The 20279-nt window shown below is 48.1% G+C and overlaps 1 protein-coding gene across 1 annotated transcript; it reads right to left on the reverse strand.

The window, feature by feature from the left end:
- Positions 1-16118: 16118 nt before the first annotated feature.
- Positions 16119-19721, reverse strand: HOXC8 (homeobox C8). Its single transcript, XM_015850405.1, has 2 exons — positions 19035-19721; positions 16119-17059 (listed from the first exon to the last, which is right to left on the reverse strand). Exons 1-2 carry the CDS (start codon positions 19468-19470, stop codon positions 16767-16769), a joined length of 729 nt encoding a protein of 242 aa, XP_015705891.1. The 5' UTR covers positions 19471-19721; the 3' UTR covers positions 16119-16766.
- Positions 19722-20279: the final 558 nt, after the last annotated feature.

Below are 20279 nucleotides of genomic sequence, written 5' to 3' on the forward strand. Positions count from 1 at the left end.
TGTGGGGGGGGTGAGGAACTCAAAATACATGTCGGGAGATTCCCCCCCCTCTTCCTGAACTATAATTAGCGAATTGATGAACTGATTTAGGAAAAGGGGGGGGGCCGGGGGGGGAAAGGCTTAAAAAAATCCCTGTCCAAAGAAAAAAAAAAAACGCCATCCCAACACATGTGTTTTCTATCCTCCTTGTAATTACTGAAAGGAAACAAATCCAAATCGGTGCCCCCCCCCCCATTTTAACAGGCTCCCCCCCCCCCCGAGGACGCTGCTGTGCTGTCAAGCGCTGGTTTTGCGGTGGCAGCTGAGGGATGGCTTTGTGTTTGTTGTTTTTTGTTGGCGGCCACGTTGGACCGCTTGGGCTGTAGCACTCGGCTGGGTCCCCCCCCCCCCTATAACAATACACCCCGCCCTTAATCTTTAATTAATAACCTCTATCGCCTACGCAGCTGTGGCCCGTACACACAGAATGGACGAGAGTCAACCCCCCCCCCTCAATTGTGACCCCACCCCTCCCCCCCTCCGCCATTTACTATGATAAACATCCACCTCCACTATACAAAGATAAAAATATAAATAGAAATGGTTTTGCTTTAAATCTGAGGTTTATTTCTTCATTTATTTTGGAGCTTTTGTTTTTCCGCACAAAAAGCCTCTTTGGGGAACAGACCTTGGGAAATGGTAAGGGGAGGGGGTCACACACCATCAGAACGAGGGGTTGATGCCCCCCCCCCCCCCCTTTATGGCTGTACCACACCTACAAAACATTTGCATACAACACCGACCCCTTGCCCGTTTACTTCCAGCCGCTCGAAGCCTCGGAAGGGTGTAAACACAGCGATGCCAATTAAAAGCCTTTTTTATTTGTAACCGGATTTCACCTTGTGTACCGTTAATCTCTGCTATGAAACCCCCCTCCTTTCTTCCTTTCCCCCCCCCCCCCCCGGCCCCAACCCCCCCCCTTCCTTTTTTTATTATTTAACTTGACATTTATGGCACACGTGAGCCCCCAATTATTTATTTGGGGGCTTTGGCTGGGAATTTATTCCTTGCTCTTTTACAACGGGGCTTCCCTGCCCTGATGTTACTTTTGCTGTAAATAACGCTACGAAAATGATAATAAAGAGAGATTTTAAAGGGAGGGGGGGGTGTAGAAATGAAAAGGGTGGGGTGAGGAGGGGGGGAGGGTAAAGGGGGGGTAAAAAAGGGGGGGTGAAGAGGGGAGAAAAATGAAGAGGGGAGAAAAAGGGGAAAGGAAATAGAGAAGAAATAAGGAAGGAAAATTAAAGGAAAATTAAAAGAGAAAATAAAGAAAAGGGGAAATAAAGAAGAAAAATCTTAATAATAATAATAATAATTAAAAAAGGAGATTAAAAGGGAAAATTAAAAGGGAGAAAAGGGAACAAATAAAAAAGGATAAATGATAAATAAAGGAAAAATCGTAATTAAAAAAAAAAAGTAAAATAAAAATAGGAGAAAGCGAAGAAAATGAAAAATTAAAAAGAAATGAAAAAAAAATAGGGAAAATAAAGGGAAAATAAAGGAAGGAAGAATCCAAACTCGGAAAGGAAAAAGGCATCACGATCACAACCCCGAAGTGCCGGCGGGTTCTGCGCCACCGGCTGCCTCTCCCCGAAATGGTTCGCATTGTTTTGGAGCCGTCTCTTCCCTCCTTCACCCCCCCCCTTCCATCCCATAATTACAGCCTCGGAGCAGTCCGGGCGGCTCCTAATTAAAAATATAAACGTCGTCATCTAAAGAGGAAGAAAATCTCCCCTTCGGCCCCGAATGGAGTTCGGAGCTCCGGAGGCGGCTCGAAGTTTTGTTTTGCTTTTGGAAAGGGAATAAGGAGGGGTGGGGGGGGGGGGGGGGGGGGGGGATGTTGTGTGTGTTGAGGGGTTTATTTGCCAATTAACGCGTCTCCAGCACGAGGAAGTGCAGAGCCGTCATTAACGAGATGAACACACACACACACACCCCCTTAAATAAAACCTCTCTGAGAAGAGCTTAAAAAGTGAAATAAAAGCAAAGTAAAACGCAGAACGCGGCACCGTTTCCTCGCTTTATCTATATATATATGTATATAAAATTTCGCCCTATGGCAAAATAAAGACACTAGAGGGGAGGGAGGGGTGGCTGGGGGGGGGGCGTTGGAACTGCTTGGCTTTTCTTCCTATTGATTTTTGCTGTGGGGCGGTGGGAAATGGCCTTCAACGTTTGTTTGTTGTTGAGCTGCTCCGCTTCTCGGAATGGGGTTTGGGGGAGAAGAGAAACGGGAGAGGCCGGGATGAACCGGGGGATAAAGGGGGAGATATAGGGGGGGGGTTAAAGGGGGTGAGGGGGGGTACTTGCCCTATGGATAGAGATGTGTGTTCTATACGTGAGTGTGGTTGCACGTCTAATAACGGCGCTAATAAAGCGCTGATGGGGATTTTTCTCTTTAGATTTGCAGGGAAAGGGGTGAGGGGGGTGAGGGGTGGTTGTAAAGGGGGGGGGTGGGGGTGTAAAAAAGGGTAAGAAAAGAAGAAGAAAAAGGACTGAATTCTGGAAATTGTCAAAACACGTGTCTGCCCAACAGGAAGCGGGGAGGTGTGCGGGGACGAGAAATTAATGCGTCCCTCCTCCTGACATGGATTCCCTCTTTCCTCGCAGCACTTTCTGGCACTTTCTTTTTCTTTCTTTTAAGGTTTCATTTCTGTTTTCTCCTCTTCGATGATTGATTTCGTCTCTTTTTGCTCTCCTCTTTTTGCTTTTTTCCTCGCCTTTTCTCTCTCTCCTTCCTCAGATTTATGGGCGCACACCCCTTCCTCCCCCCTTCAACCCAAAGGACTCACGAATGCACCCGGATGGGTCTCCCACCCCCCCAAAATAAAACAGAGGAACAACTAGACAAGAAACAACATCGGAAGGTCTAAAAATGAAAGAAACAAATAAAAGAAGGGGGGGGAAAGGGGGATAAATGCCCCCAACTTTTGTAGGGAGAGAAGAAAATCGCGGAGCTGTTGTTTCCAGGGCAGTGTTTGGAGGATGCGAGACATTCCTGGGGGCTCCTATGCTAAAAGTGAGGCGGGTGGAGGGAGGAGGGTGTGATATTATTGCTGTTATTAGCTCTATTATTATCATGATGATGATGATGATGATGATGATTTCCCTTTCGCTCACAGAAGTGAAAACGTCCCTTTTTATTCCGTCCCGATCTTGTGGCTCTCGCAACTCTTTGGCCGCACGTTGCGATGTTTGAATAGGATCAAATAATCAGATTTGGGCTTTTTTTTTCTGTTAATTTAAGGGATAGGAAAGGGGGGGAGGAGGGGGAGGGGGTGGGGTGGGGGTTCTTTGTGTGACGTTGCCTAAAATCCCACTGGTAAACAAGAGGGGAAATACAAAGGGACAGCGGCACTCGTGACGTCACGGCCACCACTTTATGGCGTAATATAGGAAAAGAAGAGGTTTTGCTCAATTCGGGTTGAGTTGAGAGGGTTATAAAGGAGAACGACGTTCCTGAGCACCAGCAAGGATAACTCGGAGTGAGAAAAATGGTCGTCATTAACTAAAGGCAGTTTTGCACTTCATTCCTCGCAGATACGGAGGGAGAAATTGAATCGTAGGTCGCAAGGAAGGGGGGAAAAATACAGAGCGATCATTCAGGAAACAATAATCGTTTGGTTTAATGATGGTTTGCTGGGTTTTTTTTTGTTGGTGTTTTTTAAGAGGCGATCACTTAGGGAGAATTAAACGATATATTTGGAGGCGGCCCCTTTGGATTTATACGTTCACATCGTCTTTAATCGAGCAACAATTTCATGTTTGAGAATTTGCTTAAATACACGCATATTTTCGGGGGGGGGGGGAGCAGTTCCTGGGTTGACATTCCTTATCTGGTTTTATGTGTTGGTGTAGATTGGAGTGATTTAAAACAGGGTGATGTGGAACGAGGGGCGGTTAGGAGGAAAAAGGGAAAGAAGAAAGAGATGGAGAAAGGAAGGGTGAAAAAAGGAAAGGAGGATAAAAGGGGGTGGGGGGGTGGACAAAGAATTGGGGAGAAAAGAGGTGAAAAGGAAAAGGGAGAAAAGGCGAGAAGGGAAATAAGGAAAGAAAAGGAAAAGGGGGAGAGAAAGAAAGAAAGAAGGAAAAAGATGGAAAAAAGGGAAAAAAGAAGAAAAGATAAAGAGAAGAAAGGGGGGGGGGAAGGGTTTAAAAAAGGGGGGAAAGGGGGGAAAAATAAAGGGAGGAATAAATTAATAAAAAGGAAGAAAAGAAGGGGAAAAAAGTGAAAGAAAAACGCTGATTTTACACAAAGTGCACCGACACAAAGTGCACCGGCGGGGTCTGAAGCGGCTTTGAGAAACTTTGGGCAGTTTGGAACGGTTCGGAAGAAGGTTTATGGGCGGGGGGGGGCACAGCCCCAATGTTAAAGTATGGGAAGATCTGTGCGAAGTAGGGGGGGATTTTCCCTCTCCCCGTCCCACTCTCAGCCGCCCCCCCACCCCTCTGTGACCCCCCCCTCCCACTTCCATACAGACCCCCCCTCCCTGAGCCCTTTAAGACACGGGTAAGAGTTGTTGGGGGGTTTGGTTGTGGTGGGGGGGGGGGAAGGAAAGGCACCAAATTGCGGACGTGCGAGTTTCTGTCACTTGGTGGCAGTATACAAAACAAGTAAACAAAAACGTGCGGGAATTTAAACGCTCCGAGAAGGGAGGGGGGAAGAGAAGGGGGCGAAATAAGGGGGGTCCTACCTGTGAGACAGCGTGTCCCCCCCCCAATACACGCAACCCCCCCCCCAATCCCCAGCACGGAGCTCGGCGGGAGGATGATTTTAGGGTTGCTTTTTATTTACATTATTTTCCTCTCCTTCTTTCCGCATTGCTCTGTTCTCTCCCTCCACCCCCCCTCCTCAATTCCTCCCCCCCCTTCCCACTCCCTTTCCCCCCCCCCTCCCCACCCTTAGCCCTTTTTTTTTCCCCCTCCCTTGCCCTTCCTCCCCGCCCCCCATTGAAGCGGTGTCCCTTTAGTCTGGGGACAAAGCCTTTTACAGCAAGGTGTGTCCCCATGCGACAAAGGCAGCGGGAGCAGCGTGTCCTCTGCAGACTGCGTCCAGACACCGCAATTTCGGGGACTTCTTTTATTGTGTTTGTGTCTGGGGAGGAGGGGGAGGGAGACTGGGCCGCTTTTCGCCTCCATTCCCCCTCCTCCCCGCCTCCCCCTTCCCTTCCGAGCTCCCTTTTCCCCTCACACCCCCGCCTGGAGGTCAAACCGCTTTGCTACCAAAAAAACTTCGGGGTTCCCTACCCTTTTCTTCCCTTTTCACCCCCTAAATCCGACCCAAATCTTTCGCTTTCCCGGCGAACACAAATCCGAAAGGAAAAGGCCCCTTTTCATTTCTATTCCCCCCTCTCTTTATGTATTTATTTACCCCTGACCTCAACACAAACACTGACAATTCCAACTATTTCTTCCCCCTTCCTCCCCCCCCTTTTACCCCCGCTTTAGTTTTCCTCCCCCTGCGCACTGCGGGGATCGCAGCCCTGCGAACAACACTCACAAACCCTCCAAATCCCCACACAGAAAAACACTCCTAATCCCCGATGTTCCGCAGCAGCTCTTCCCAAAGTCTAATTTCCCTCTATGACTAATTATTTTTATCGCCCTGCCACTCGCTGCTTTTTCTTCCCCCCTCCCTTCCCAAACTCAAGCTTTGCGCCTTTCCCTCTCCAAATCCTTTCGCTGCGGCCGGAAACACGGCCAGAAATAATAAGAAGAATAGGAATAAACTGACAATCGTGACATTTATTGGTGCAAAAATAAACCCCCCTCCCAGCCCCATAAGAACTGCGGCCCCACTGAAAATGGATCCGCTCACGGCCGAGTCCCGCACCGCACCTAACGCGGCGCAGCGGCCGTAGATCATCTATTCTTTCTGGTGGGTTTGTTTGATTCGTTCCCCGGACCCGAATTCCTTCACACAAGACAAGTTGGGAAATCGCCTTCCTATCATCGCTTCTTTGTAGTTCCAAGTTGGTTTTGTTGGTGGTTGTGGTGGTTTTATTTTGGGGGGGGGGGGGCTTTCTGTTTTTTGCCGGCTTTGACAACGCGGATTTGGCACAACGCGATCGCGCTGCGTTGGATCGAGCGCTGCTTTAACCCCGAGATTGAGCCCAAAGCACTTCTCACTTCTCCCAACACACCCCAAACCTTCACCCCCCCTCTCGGCCCTATTTACACCCCTACGAGTGAACAGCCCCCCCTCGGCCCCTATTTGTAAATAGGCCCCTATTTGTAAACAGCCCCGCGTTCAAGACTTGGGCATCAAACGGCGCCGTAAACACATTCGGCGGCGTTTGGAACAGAGCGGTTTCCCATGTTCAATTTCTGTCCGATCCTCCTCTTTTATTATTACTTCTTTCCAACCCCCCCCCCCCCCCCCGGCTCCATCTGTCGAGGAGCGTTTCTTTCTGTTATACCCCCCCAAGTCCGTATCAATAACACGTGGCATCCCTCCCGAGCGCTGCTGCTATCGATATACGGCGCAATTTATTTCCTCGGCTTCAGTTCGGGGATAAAGAGGAGAGGGGGGAAATAAAACCCACACACACACACACACAAAAAACCCAATTCGGAGCACATAAATCATCGCTATTTTCCATCTCCTCGCCCTGAAACGTTTCTCGGCGCTGCTCCACTCCGAACGATGACAACAACGTCAGTGAATAAACCGAAAATGAGAGCTTTAAAAACCGGGTTTGGGGTCGGTTCCAGGCCTCGGGGAAACGGGGAGCGAACGGGGGCCGGGAATAGAGGGTGGAGGAAGGGGGGGGGGGGGCAGACGGGATCGGTCTGAAAACAATAAAATGATCCTATTTCTTTGTAATCATGTGGTTCCAATAAACACTCATTGTTTGCTCATAAAATGTCTTTACGACATCGAGTTGCAGGCGCAGCCTTCACACAAACGCCGGGTGGTGCTGGTTTGTATCTCTTTCTTTTTTTTCCCCTTCCTTCCCAACAAACAAAACGACGACAAAACCGACTCTTTCCTTCTCTATTTTCTACCCTTTTATTTCTCCTCCCAGCCCCAAACCGCCTGTTTATGCATTAAAGAAACCGAGAAATAATAAGATAATGATCGTAAAGAAGGGGAAACGCTCTTCGGCTCCGCACAGCTGCGCTTGAAAGCCCACCGTCCGAGCGCAGCTCCCGCTTTCGCTCCCGATAATTCCCAACCCCAAAGCCGACGCAGAGATTTCCCCTATTAAGCAAAAGGCAAAATAGAGAGCGGGCACCGCCAAACTTCCTCAACCCGCCTTTACGCTTTAATTATTGTTCGGGATTTCATTCTCTCTCCCCCCCCCAAACCAGCTTCCCCCCCCCAAAAAAAAACCCAACACCTTTGACGGATCGCACCGCGGCTAGAAAACCACCCGAGAAACTTCAGCTCTTTTCGCTATTGAACCCATACAAATTAAAACCATGGAGGCCATTTTTGGGCGAAAAGAAAGAGCAAAATACACGCACATATATATATATACATTAACAAAGAGTTTAAAGTAATTCGTTTGTTTTAAAGCCCGACAAAGCAAACAGGCAGCAAAGCGAGACCCATCGCGAAGCTTTTTCCTCCCTCCCGCCTGTTCCAACGCTGGTTGCACCCCAAATCGCACCCAAAAAAGGAGGAAAAATTAAAGGCAGAAAATCGTCTCCCCTCCCCCACCCCAATGGCGAGCCGGGCTCTATCGTGCTATTATTTGTCTGTCTCTCCTGATATTGTGTTCAGCCCTACAGTGCGAGTCCGGCTGTTCCGGCCCCTATATCGATATAGGGGCTCTCGCAGCCCATAGCGCAGCCCTGCAGCAAATCTCACAGCTTTGATTTTCATTATTATCATTAATAATAATTGCTATTATTATCATTTATTTATTCATATATTTTTTTTGGAACACAAGGGGAATGTCTCGAGGAAGAAAAGGAGCTGCAACCTCGAGAGGAAATGAAGTCACCGCGTTATATATCTCCTTGCACGGCAGCGGTGTATACACGGAGATAGATAAGATTAGATGATGGATGGGTAGGTGGGGAGGGAGGCGGATGGAGAGGTAGGTGGGGAGGTTAGCAGGGGAAGGGTCACCCCTTAAATCTCACGCGTTAAACCTGAATTAAAATTGCTGCAGGGGGAGAGAAAAAAAGCGGGGAGAAGGGGGGGGAAATAAGGGGGTAGAGAAGCGGGTGGGGGGGGTCGAGAAGAAGGGAGGGGGGGGGGAGAGAAAGGGAGGGGGAGAGAAGGGGGGGGAGGGACTTCCACGCAAATAAAACCTAAAAGGCATCACCGCATTAACCACTTGCAAGGAAAAGCAGAGCCCCCCCACCCCAAAAAACGATGGTTTCACATCAACATAGAACACAGAGCGACCGGCGGAACGGGGGGTGACCCCCAACAAAACCCCCCCCCCTCCACCCACGGAGAGCTCCGACACCCGAAACCGCTGCGTTACAACGACCCGATGGTCCCAATAAAAGAGTGAAAAGCTTTGGGATGCAAAGTGTTACTCGTTTAATCGGCTCGCTTCGTAATTACGAACGCTTCGCAAATTAATTAACGCGGAGCAAAGCAGGACGAGGCCAGCCGGTCCGAGCTGTTTGGGGGGGGGGGTGCTGCGACAAGGTGGGGGGGTTATGGGCGTGCAAGGCGAACCTCGTACACGCAATTTAAGCAGGCGCGGCTCATTAAAGTATGGCTCTAGCCCAGCCTTGGCCGACCCACCCGTGCTGCGCCGGGCCATCCCCCTCCGCGCATGCGCTCCCCCCTCTGTATTATATTATTTCATACATCTCTCTTTTTTTTAAGGAAAGTTTTGTGCGGCTAATCCGACCCCCACCAGATTCCCCCCACCCCCTCATCCCAGCGCGACACCCAACCACCGAACACCCCCCCCAACAACCCCCCCCAAAACCCCCGCACCCCCGACCAACCTCCCGCACCCCGACGTGACATCAGCGTTCCTCGGACCCCCCTGTTCTTCCCCGACCGAAGGGCGGCATCTCTTGCCGCCCCGCCGCAGCTCCAAGGCTTACACCCCTCGCTTCCCTCTTCCCTCGCACCGCGATTGCATCATTATCCCGAACACCCGCGGCTATGGATCATTAGTTTACATCCGATTTTAACCATAAGGGGAACACTTACCAGAGGCTCCGTCTCTCCCCTCTTTCTCTTTTTCTCTCCCTCTCTCTCTCTTTTTTTTTTTCCTGCTTTCTGTTTTCCACTGACGCCGCAGCTTCAGCTCCGAGCAAGAAAAAAAACAATAATAATTAATTAAAAAAGGGGAAAAAAATAAAAAATCCAACAGTTCTTGCTTGGGGAAAGGATTGGGGGGAATTTGAGGAGGAATCTCGCTCTTTCTCTCTCTCTCTTTTCTTAAGGGGGGGGGAAGGAGGGAGGAGGAAGGGGGGGCTTTGGTTTAAACAAAAAAAGGTATTTACAACTGCTGGTTGCCCCTCATACCGCATCCTAGAAGGACAATGCGGCCGCGTTTTGCCCCTGGGGGTGCGGGAATGGAGGCGGAACCAGACGCAAGCAGTAAACATCATTTAATGAAACAAAAATGCCCAATTAGCAACCGAGAATGCCAGCCCGAGGAGAGAGGAATGAGGAGAGGGGAAAAGGGGGGGGATGGATGAGGGGGCTGATGGAAGTTTTGCTGTTGTTTGGGGTTTTTTTTCCCCTCTCCTCCAAGAAAGAAAAAATCATCAGCAGCACGCTAATAATTAAAAGGAGGGGAGGGTGGGGGGGTAAGGGTGGGGGGGGAGAAGGGGGGGATACCATCCTACCCCTGGCACTGCTTGGACTGTTAAAGGAAAAGACTCCTGCGAAAGAGTCATAAGAGAAACCACAATAAAAAGTTCACGTTCATGGATGGAGTCCACATGACTTCCTGTGGCCAATCCAACTTGTGATTCAGTCGTAAACTTTTATTGCTCAGCTGTAAATTTTCTGCAAACAACCAGGAATGCGTTGCATTTTTTTTTGTGTGACGAGTGCAAATGCTCTCGTCTGTCGCCATGTTTATACAATTCCTTTTATTTCTTAATAAATATTAGACATTATTTTTTCCTTCCTTCCCCCCCTTCTCTCCCCTTTCCCCCCTTTATTTCCCCTTTTATTTTCCCCTTTTATTTCCCTTTTTTTTCCCCCTTTTTTTCCCCCTTTTTCTCCCCCCCCCCTTTATTCTCTTTTAAGCCACCAACACCATCGTGGAAGGATTTTTTTTATCACTAATTGTATTATTTTTTGATGATTTTCTCTCTTTAATTAGCGGCTCATTAAGCCGCTCGCTTAAATCCTCAGCCTTTGGAACTGAGGAGATTCGGCCCTCAGCGCTGAGCGTTATTCCTCTCCGTGTTGGTAATTAATAAAGCGGGGGGGGGGGAGGGAGGGTAATAATAGGGAAAAACACGAGGAAAAAGAGCAGAGGAGCTAAGAAAGGGGCAAGAGCGGTTTGCAAACGACATTAATTAAGAGATGAGGATGCTCTGACGATGCAGGCGAGGAGTTAGAGCTGTGAAAACACCGTTTTCGAAGGGAAAAAATAAAGAGGAAACGCCAATTGGGGACCGCCGCATCGGTGCCCCCGCGGGAGCATCACCGTTCCTTCACCCACAGCTGAGTCCGTTGGGGACGACGCATCCACGGGCAAACACGGCTCGCCCACCCCCCCCCACCCCACATTCCATCCTTCACCCCCCCCCCACCCTCGTTTGCCCCCCCACCCAACAGAGCCGCCCCCAAATCCCACCCAGAACTTCAGCCCGAGATGCGGTATTGACCCGAAACTCTTCCCAGCTCTTTTCTACCATTCCTATCGCCCCGACACGGACCCCTTTTTCCAACACCCCCCCCCCCCGGTTTATCATTCGCCTTTTGCATCTCCTCCGGTGCCTTTTCCCATCTCCCCTATGCGATTCTCTCCCCCTCCCCCCCCCCCCCAAACCCTCCCCTTCCCGCCCTTTGGTTGTATCGGGGCCGCGACGCTTCAGAAAGGCTCAATTCGGGGGCCGTTCGCTTTTAGGGTTTCTTTCTTTTTAATTTTTTTTAATTAATTTCTACATAATTTATTTCAGCGAAATATAGATCCGGGAGGGGGGGAAAGAGGCGGGTGGGGGGGGGGGTGGAACGGCATCTCCTCGCTGTTCCAAGGCCTGCGTTGTATGTATGCACGACGAGAACCAAACTCGTGTCCATAAGAGCACACAGCTCCAAAGCCGCGATGCTTTTTGCTCCCAATTACCCCTACAGGGACTGAAATAACCCCCCCGTCGCCCCCCCTGATGCTAAACGTTACCCCCCCACACACACACACACAGTGGGCTGAGCATTAGAACATAAGGAAGACTTCACGTTTTGCCGCAACATCTTCCCCCCCTTACCCCCCCTCCCCAAAGACACCCAAAGGCGCACGTTTCCCTCCGCACAATTCTTCAGGTATTTCTCATTTCTGAGCCTTTATTTATCATTAAATATAATAAAGGGGGTGGGGGGAGACTCCCTCTTTCTGCCATCTATTTATTTTTCTCCTCCTCCCCCCCCCTCCATCCCTCCATCCCTCCATCCCCCCCCCCTTTTTTTTCCCCCCCCCCCTTCGGGCTGATGCGTGTCTGTCTGCCCAAACAACACAAAGGTCGCAATACAACCGGATGGAAGGGAAATTACTTTATTCACTTTACGAACCGCCAATAAATTTTATAACAGGTAGTTAAAAGTTACGAGGGGGGAAACTACGACCACAACAGCTTCCAGAACACAATGGAGACCCCATTTTCCAGCGGGCAGACAAGATAATAAATTCCATAATGGGAACAGGAGATTTTATCCTCCTAGGCTGAGTGTAACCTGTACGCACATTCGCTCCGGCGGCATTGCGGGCGGTTGTTTCTCTCCCGTCTATAAAACAGCTTCAATTCTCCCGTTTTTTTGGGTCCCCTCTCCCCCTCCCTTTTTCTATAAGGGGGGTTCTCTATCCCCTTTTTGTGTCCTGTCTCCTTTTTAGTTCCCTCTCCCTTTTCCTTTGGGTCCCCTCATCCCTTTTCCTTTGGTTCCCCTCATCCCTTTTCTTTTGGTTCCCTTCTCCCTTTTCCTTTGGTTCCCTTCTCCCTTTTCCTTTGGTTCCCTTCTCCCTTTTCCTTTGGTTCCCTTCTCCCTTTTCATTTGGCTCCCCTCACCCTTTTTGGATCCCCTCTCCCTCTTTCTTGATCCCTTTACCCTTCGATTCGAGGTCCGATATTTACGTGCTTATTTTCGGCACTGAGGATAAAAGAGCCTCGGGATTGTGGGGGGGTCTTGGGGGTAAAAAACTACGTCTAGAAATGGGGCAGAAGTGCCTTTTCTTCCCGGTCTGTCTCGCAAAGTTTATCCCCCTCCCTTTTCCACCCCCTCCACCTCCATCCGCGCAACGACAAGAGAAAAAGAAATTTAATGCCCGAGAAATTCGTTTGTCTCTACAAAATCATCTGTGCCCATTTTCGAGTATAAAACCTAAACGAATTTTTTCGCCTAATGGATGCATTATCGCGCGGCGGCGGCTGTGATTAGAATAATAAATTAAGGCAAAATAAGCAATCCGCTCAAACTCAGCTTTTCGAGGAATTATACATATAGATATCTATAATTTATTTTTTTTCTTCCCTTTTTCTTTTTGGCTTTCGCAAATCACAAATGGAGATCCGAAGGAAATTTGATTGGCTAATAAAAAGCGCGGAATAGGACGATATTTCTTACTTCAGGCGGGTGGATGAGTCTAATTTCGGTAATACCGAAGCTATGATCATTTCTGAATAAGGCACTTTGCGAAGAGCGAATCTTCTTTCAAATTACTTCGCCCCATAAAACGGCCCCTTCCCTTTTTTTTTTCTGCGCTTGAAATGATGGAGCGATTATAGGAATAACTGAATGTCATCTGAAGACGCGACTCTGTTGTGTCGACTACAGCACATAAACATCCCCCCCCCCCGTTTAACCCCCCCACCCAAAACGAAGTACGTCGGCTGCGGTCCCGATCGTTTAAGTGCGGACCCTTCGGAGAGATAAATGTCATCGGCGAGCGTTCGTTCCGATGGAACGGCTCCGATTTGGCGGATCTCAATGTGATGGATGGAGTGCGGCTGCAGCTCCTTCTTCTTCTTCTTTTAATTATTATTTTTATTTGGGTTTTAAACACTTTGATAAGTTCCCCCCCCCCCTCCCCATCTCCATTCCCCTCCCCCTTTTCCTTTCGTTGGGAGCAGCGCGGATATATTCGATGCCAACACTTAACCTCACTTTCTAAATACATATACACGCATATAACACAGAAAGATATATATATTTATATATATATATATATATATATATTATTTATTATCACCCATCGTATGACTGAGGGGAAAAATCCGGACTGTAAATGCGGGATAAATCTCCCAAGCGATAGAAAACCCACTCAGAATAAAGCACTTCACCACCTCGTACTTTACGCCCCCGCTAAGGAAAAGTCCAGAATAAACCTGAGTGTGGCTTTTACGCCTTTCTTGGGAGATAAACGCACGTTAACGAGGCTCTGTTTGCCCACCCCCCCCTCCCCGTCTCTGCTCACACTCGCTCCTACGGCGTTGCACACTCATCCTACGCTATTACACACCCACGCGAGTGGGATCCGACCCCACTGATGCGGCTCTCGCTGCGTTTCCCCCCTATTCACCACCCGCCCCATTCGCACTGGCGTTGGGTGTGTGTGGGGGGGATCTATGCAGCGTCCCATTGAAATAAGGGGGGAAAAGGGGAGAAAAGCGGGTTATGTGGGCACCCACTCGTGTCCCCTTTCCCCGAGTGTCCCCCAGCTCCGCTCTGTCTCCCATGGCAGAGCTCAGCAATTCCAAGCACGGCGGCATTTCAATCCTTTAAGCTCGGTGGGGTTTGGGTTTAAGAATGTCTGAACCCACAGACGATCCTCCAGACAGAGCTCAGAGCGCATCGGGAGCCCCCCGCTCTTCCCTTATCTGCGGGATCTGCGTAAACATCCCGTCTGCTTCTGCATCCCTGGGCTCCGTGGGATGGAGCCCATATATCAACACAGAGAGAGAGAGAGAAAAGAGGGGGAAAAAAGCAGATAGACCCGTTTTTCTTTACAGATCAATTGAGCTCTTTCGGCCAAGTGAGGGAGGGATTCCTAAAGTTCACCTTCCAGCCAGAGAGAGACCTGGAAGCGTCACGGCCGCGTTTTGCTCCGATACAAAAACTAGCGGTGATAATAACGATCCCGATAGTGGGAATAATAATACTCAGCAAACACGGTGATAACAACAGCGGTAGCAGAAGGAGGTGCTCAGCTGGGAAAGGTCTCCGTGTTAAGGAGGTAGCAGCTTTGGGGGGGGGGGGGGGTTCAGAGAGGGAAATAAAGAACGAAGAGAAGAAAGTGGTGGGTTTCTTTTCGCCAACTATTCATTATTTCCGTGGCTTTTCGTCACTTTTTCCTATAGGGAAACGCGTCGTGCCGAAACCCCGGAGCTGTTTGGAGGCACCGAATGTCGCTCCGGTCCCCATTGACCGCTCTCGGGGGCAGCGCTGAGTCCCATTGTCACCGCCGGGCACGGGGAGGGGGGATGGGGGGGGGGGACAGGGACGGCGACAGCCGCACCCCCACTGCCAATAAAACCCACTCCCACTTTCCCCTTTTACCCCATTCTTCCCCCACTCAAAGAGGGAAAAATGAAAGAAAAAGAGGATAAATACAACCCTTTGCCCGCAGCAAAAGGAAACGGAGCGTCGTCGGAGCGAATTAAAGCACTTTGATGACCTTTTCTTTACTATATTTTGTAATTAGTTCTATTTTTGACCGGCACGATTTGAAGTCGGGGATACCGGGGTGGGGGGGATATAGGGAGGAATGGGGGGGATACGACCCCCATGCGGGCGGCAGCGTTCAAACCAATACACAGCACCGCGGGCAGCGCGCTCCTTTTAAAACCTTTTTATTATTCTCATTATCATCATCATTATCATTATTATTTACGCAATGTCTCACGTATACGATACAAATCCACGGTGTCCAGAAATGGGATTATTTAATTTTTTTTTAATATTTTTTTTTTTATTTTTATTTTTTTTTCTGGTTGGAATTGCTACATTCAGAGGTGACACACGCAGAACGATGCTTGTACATAAAACAAAGGACGATTCTCTTTTCCGTCTGTTCCTTTCGAGCATGTCGCATTAACAGATAAGTCAAGACAAATAGATAACTATACATTCAGTGCAATTTAGTCCTACACTACTTTATAAGCACGATAAAAAGAATACAATGCTGTGCGTTCTCAACTAGGCAGTTTCAGTTGTTGGGATTTTTTTTTTATTCTTTTTTATTCATTTTTATGTATTTTTAATGATTTTTTAACATTTTTTTTCTTATTTTTTTTTTTAATCATCATCTCGAGAAAATAAGCAGCAACAAACGACAATAAAACCGCATTACAAATACTTTCAAAGCATGACTCCTTCTATAGGTAGTGATAAAGTACAATACAAGGTTGGTTGGTTTATTATTATTATTATTAATATTATTATTATTATTATTTTATGGTTATGTTATGCTACTTAGTAGCTTGCATCAGGGCAGAAACAAGGCTCTCTCACTTAAATAAATTCGGAGCGAGTGAAATTTAGGATAGGTCAGCCCCTTTGTTGATATTAGCTCTGATAATTATTGCAGGTTTTCCCTTTAGGTAGTACATGAAGAATTTCGAGTGCTCACACAGCCAAAGGGCAAACAGCGCCTGTAGGGATCAGGGTGGGGGTAAGAGGGGGGAATGGGGGGAGAATAGGGGCCAATTTCGGCCTATCGAGTCCTAAGCTGAAAAAGAATATAGGCGTTTTCTCCACTCAGCCCTATGGGAACCCAGTGGGAACACAATGGGAACACGACGGGAACCCAATGGGAACACAATGGGAATCCAATAGGAACGCTTCTGGGTACGCAATGGGAACCCAATGGGAACACAATGGGAACCCAATGGGAACCAATGGGAACCCAATGGGAACCCAATGGAACCCAATGGGAACACAATAGGAACCCAATAGGAACACTATAGGAGCCCAATAGGAACCCAATAGGAGCGCAATAGGAACCCAATAGGAACGCAATGGGAACCCAACAGCAACGCAATGGGGAGGAGGTGCGGGAGCTACCAGGTGGGCTCCGAGCCTCCCCCCTTATCTCGCCTTCAATGGGTGATAAACGGCTTTTAGGAACGGCCATCGGCCCTCATAGACGGCCACAGCACCGACACCCCTTCGCTTCCCCCGGGGTCATTCGCGAGAGGCAAAACCAAGCGGAAAAAGGCAAAGTCAAAGCTGTTCAAATAAATACATTTTGTACAGCCGGGGACGAGCTGCGGCCTTTGGATGGGGGGCGTCGGGTTTTGCTGCACCGTTTTGCCCCCCCCTTCGCAACCCGTCATACACCGTCGCTGCACTGAAGCCAACTATGTATTAATGGAGCTAAAAACGCCGCAATTAAAAAGGAAAGCAAAACAAAACAAGGGGGGGGCTAAAAAAGAAAAAGAAAGAAAGGAGAAGGGAGGAGGGGGGGGGAAAGTAGGGGAAGTTTCTATGACAATAAAAAAGGCTACAACTGTTTGACAGGTAGTTACTGCTGTGTGAGCCTCTCCATTCTATACTCTATAAAAGCAAATGACCGTCGTAAACATCTCGATTTATCATCTGCCATAAAACGAGACTTCAAGGGGCTGAGAACTCAGTCCTTGCTTTCGTCTTTTTCCTCTTCGTCTTTTTCCTCTTCGTCTTTCCCTTCTTCTTCCGTTTTCTCCTCGTCTCTGGCCCCCGGCAGCTTATCTTTGTTGTTTTCTTTTTTCCACTTCATCCTCCTGTTCTGGAACCAGATCTTCACTTGTCTCTCGGTCAGTCCCAGGGCGTGAGAGACCTCAATCCGTCGCTTCCGTGTCAAATACGGGTTGAAGAGGAACTCCTTTTCTAACTCCAGGGTCTGGTACCGGCTGTAAGTTTGTCTGCCACTGCGTCTTCCGGGAGCTGTAGGGCACAAACAGAAATAACTTCGTGGTTCTCCCCCCACCCCTCTAAGCTGCCTCTCCCCTTCCCTCTCTCCTCTTCATTTTCCTATGGAACCTATGCCTCCTTCTTCCTAAAAGAGCCCCCTCCCCACCCCCCCGAGCCCTTTGTGCACCCAAAGTCTGTAGGTGATGGAGGCGGGGGGGGTTCGCTGCTGTGTGGGTGCTGGGATGGATGGGGGCTGTGCCTCCTCCTGGGGGGGTATTTTGCTCTGCTGGGTGGCTGTAGGGATGGTGCTGTCAAACTCATTCACAAAGGAGACGTTTCCCTTTTCTTCAAAAGGTGGTTCTGTTTTGCGGGGTGAGGCAGCTCGATTTCAAATAATAATAGTATTAATTATGATTATTGTTGTTATTAAAAGGATTTTTATCGATGAAAGATGCTTTGTTCTTCCTGAAAGCCTCCCAGCCTCGCTCCTTCTCCTGCCGCCCTTTTGCTTTCCTTTCTTCCCCTCTTTCCCCTTTTTATCCCCCAAATTCCCAGCCCTGCTTTCCATTCCCCAATGCTTCTCCCGAAGCAGAGCCTCGGGGTGCTGCTCTTCGCTCCTATGGACCCCCCCGAGCATTGGGCTTTGAGATAGACCCCCCTCTCCCCGTCCTCTTGGTTACGCTTGTGTCCATCAGGCTCTCACCACCAGACAGCTATCCCTGTGCAAACACCGAGATTGCATTTAAAACAACTCGGATGCAGCCAGAGCCAAAAAAGAAAGGAGGAGGACGGAGGTTCGTGAGGCTGAGCCCCAGCACTTCCTTTCGCTCAGCCTTTTCCTTCAGCAGCAAAACAATGTTTGCTAAAATATATATCGATGCTACGGCTGGAAATGATTGCATCCTTGAGACTACCCCTAGGTCAAAGCTCAGATAAATAACATGTTTTCCTCTCCAGCCTCTCTGGGCCACATCCTCTCGGAGCTCCTCTCTAATTCTTTCCTTTAAAGAAATACAAACATACACCTATTAATATATATATATATATATAGATTTTTGCAGGGGTTTGGGGCGAGGAGAGGGGGAAGAGGGGGAGGGAGGGGGGGAAAACTTTGGCTCTCTGATTGTCCTTAAAAATTAACACTAACCTTCACATGGTTTGAATTAAAGCAGGCTTCGAGACAGCCTTGGTCCTTCGGTGGGGGGGGAAGGGGGGGGGAAGAGAAAAAAACTTGCACTTTGAAGTATTTCGCTTTCTGTGCAATTATCCGGACTTCACATGAGCGAACTTCCATTCAGCCCCAAATAATTTGGAATAAACCCCCCCGCTCCTCACCTCTCCCCTTCCCCCCCCCCCTTTAATTCTTTAACCCAGGGCGCTACGATGCTCTCCTCCACCCCACCCCATAATAGCCCTGAGCTAAGTTTCCCTTCCTGCTTCAAACTTTTATCCCCAGGCTTTAAGAAACAGATGTAAAGTATTAGCAATACTCATACAAGTTCCCACCTCTCAGGCTTCGTCTCCAAGCGGTTATGAAAGGCGATATGACATTTTAAAGAGCAGTGCATTATCAACATGCAAATAACCTCGTGGGAGCTGTATCTTATTGCCTATCCTCAAGGCAAAGCAATAAAAAAAATAACCCCAAACTTTTACTTGGTGGTGATTTAAGCCCTTTGCAGGGAATCACCTTGCTGGCTCTCCAGCAACTGCTGCCTCTTTTGCTTTCAAAGGTCTCCCTAAAACGAAGCAACGTTAAGCACAAATCTGCCCATCCCTTCGATATTTTTTACCTCTACGCCTTTTACTATTCATTTCTCTCGGTGTATATATATGCATGCGGGCGTGTGGAGATACATAGACACAAGTTTGTGGCTGTCTACGCATACATATATATAACAGACAGACAGACAGACGGAGGGAGAGGGGAGGGAGGGAGAGGGGGGGAGAGAAAGAGAGGAATAAAAGCAAGGAAAACATTTAAGGAGGAGGAAAAAAAGGTCCTAACCGTGAGGTCTCATCCATGGGAACATGAGACTGGGAGACGAATTTTGATTTAAATGCCCTTGTCCCTCGCTAGAGTTACTGTTGGAAGACGATTTACAGTCAGGATATTGTACAACAGTCGTCTCTTGCTGAGCACCATAAAGCGATTGCCTCGGCAGAGCTTCATATCCATAGAACTTAGAAGCGTCTCCGTGACACGCCAAGGCGCACGGGTTTTGTTGGTATCCAGAGTTGGAGATGCTGGAGGTTCCGTGGTGAAAGAACTCTTGGACGTGATGTGATGGGTGCTGGAAGGTGGGTGCTGTTGTGCCCGGACCGTAAACGAGAGCATGGCTCCTGCTAACACTCTGTGGAAATCTGCAGTCGTAGTAAGTTGGTTCCAGCGATTCGCCGCCTTTGTACTTGGAAAAAAGAGGGTTTACAAAGTAGGAACTCATGACCCTCTCATGCAAAAATTAAGAAGAAAAAAGAATCAAAAAAAGAAGGATTGGAAAAAAAAAATCAGGAAAAAAGATTTAAAAATAATTAAAAAAAGATTTTTAAAAAAAAAAAAAAAGACGGCTTTAATTCTGGATGAAAGCTGAGGATCCTCGGACTGTTTCTTTCTCCAGTCCGGCTTTTTTGTTGTTGTTGTTGTTGTTTTTGGTTCTCTTATATATATATATATATATATAAAGTGGCTTTTATTTTTTTTCCTTATTTTTGGCTTATTTTTTTGCTTCTATTTTTTTCTTCTATTTTTTTTGCTTATTATTTGCTTCTATTTTTTGCTTATTTTTTTGCTTCTATATTTTTTTGCCTCAATATATTTTTTTTGCCTCTATATCTTTTCGCTTCTATATCTTTTCGCTCCTATATTTTTTGCTGAATTTTTTGCTTATTTTTTCTTATTTTTTTGCTTATTTTTTGCTTCTATTTTTTTTGCTCATATATATATATTTGCTCCTATTTTTTTTTTTGCTTATATATTTTTTTTTTTGCTTATATTTTTATGTTTTAAAGGCGATCTCAAAGGCGTCTCATGGTTGCCTCTGTGCGACCGCAACGGTGCGTTCCCGGTGCTCTTGACTTCTCTTGTAATCTGTCGGTAGGTAGAGCTCTCTCTCTCTCTCTCTCTCTCTCAATTTCTCTCTTAACTCTGCTCCTTCCCTTTAACACCACAGGCAAATTCCTCAAAATCCCGGCGGTGTGGCTTTTTTTTTTCTCCCTTCTTTCCTCCTCTCTCTCTCTCTCTCTCTCTCTCTCT

The sequence above is a fragment of the Coturnix japonica genome, unplaced genomic scaffold (assembly GCF_001577835.2).
Source record: "Coturnix japonica isolate 7356 unplaced genomic scaffold, Coturnix japonica 2.1 chrUnrandom339, whole genome shotgun sequence".
Taxonomy (NCBI): domain Eukaryota; kingdom Metazoa; phylum Chordata; class Aves; order Galliformes; family Phasianidae; genus Coturnix; species Coturnix japonica.

What these genes read in the sequence shown, in the direction of transcription:
- HOXC8 (XM_015850405.1), bottom strand. Translation starts at nt 19,470, where the DNA reads ATGAGTTCCTACTTTGTAAACCCTCTTTTTTCCAAGTACAAAGGCGGC. An exon ending in CCCATGGATGAGACCTCACG is followed by an intron (nt 17,060 to 19,034) that starts GTTAGGACCTTT and finishes TGTGCCCTACAG; the next exon opens with CTCCCGGAAGACGCAGTGGC.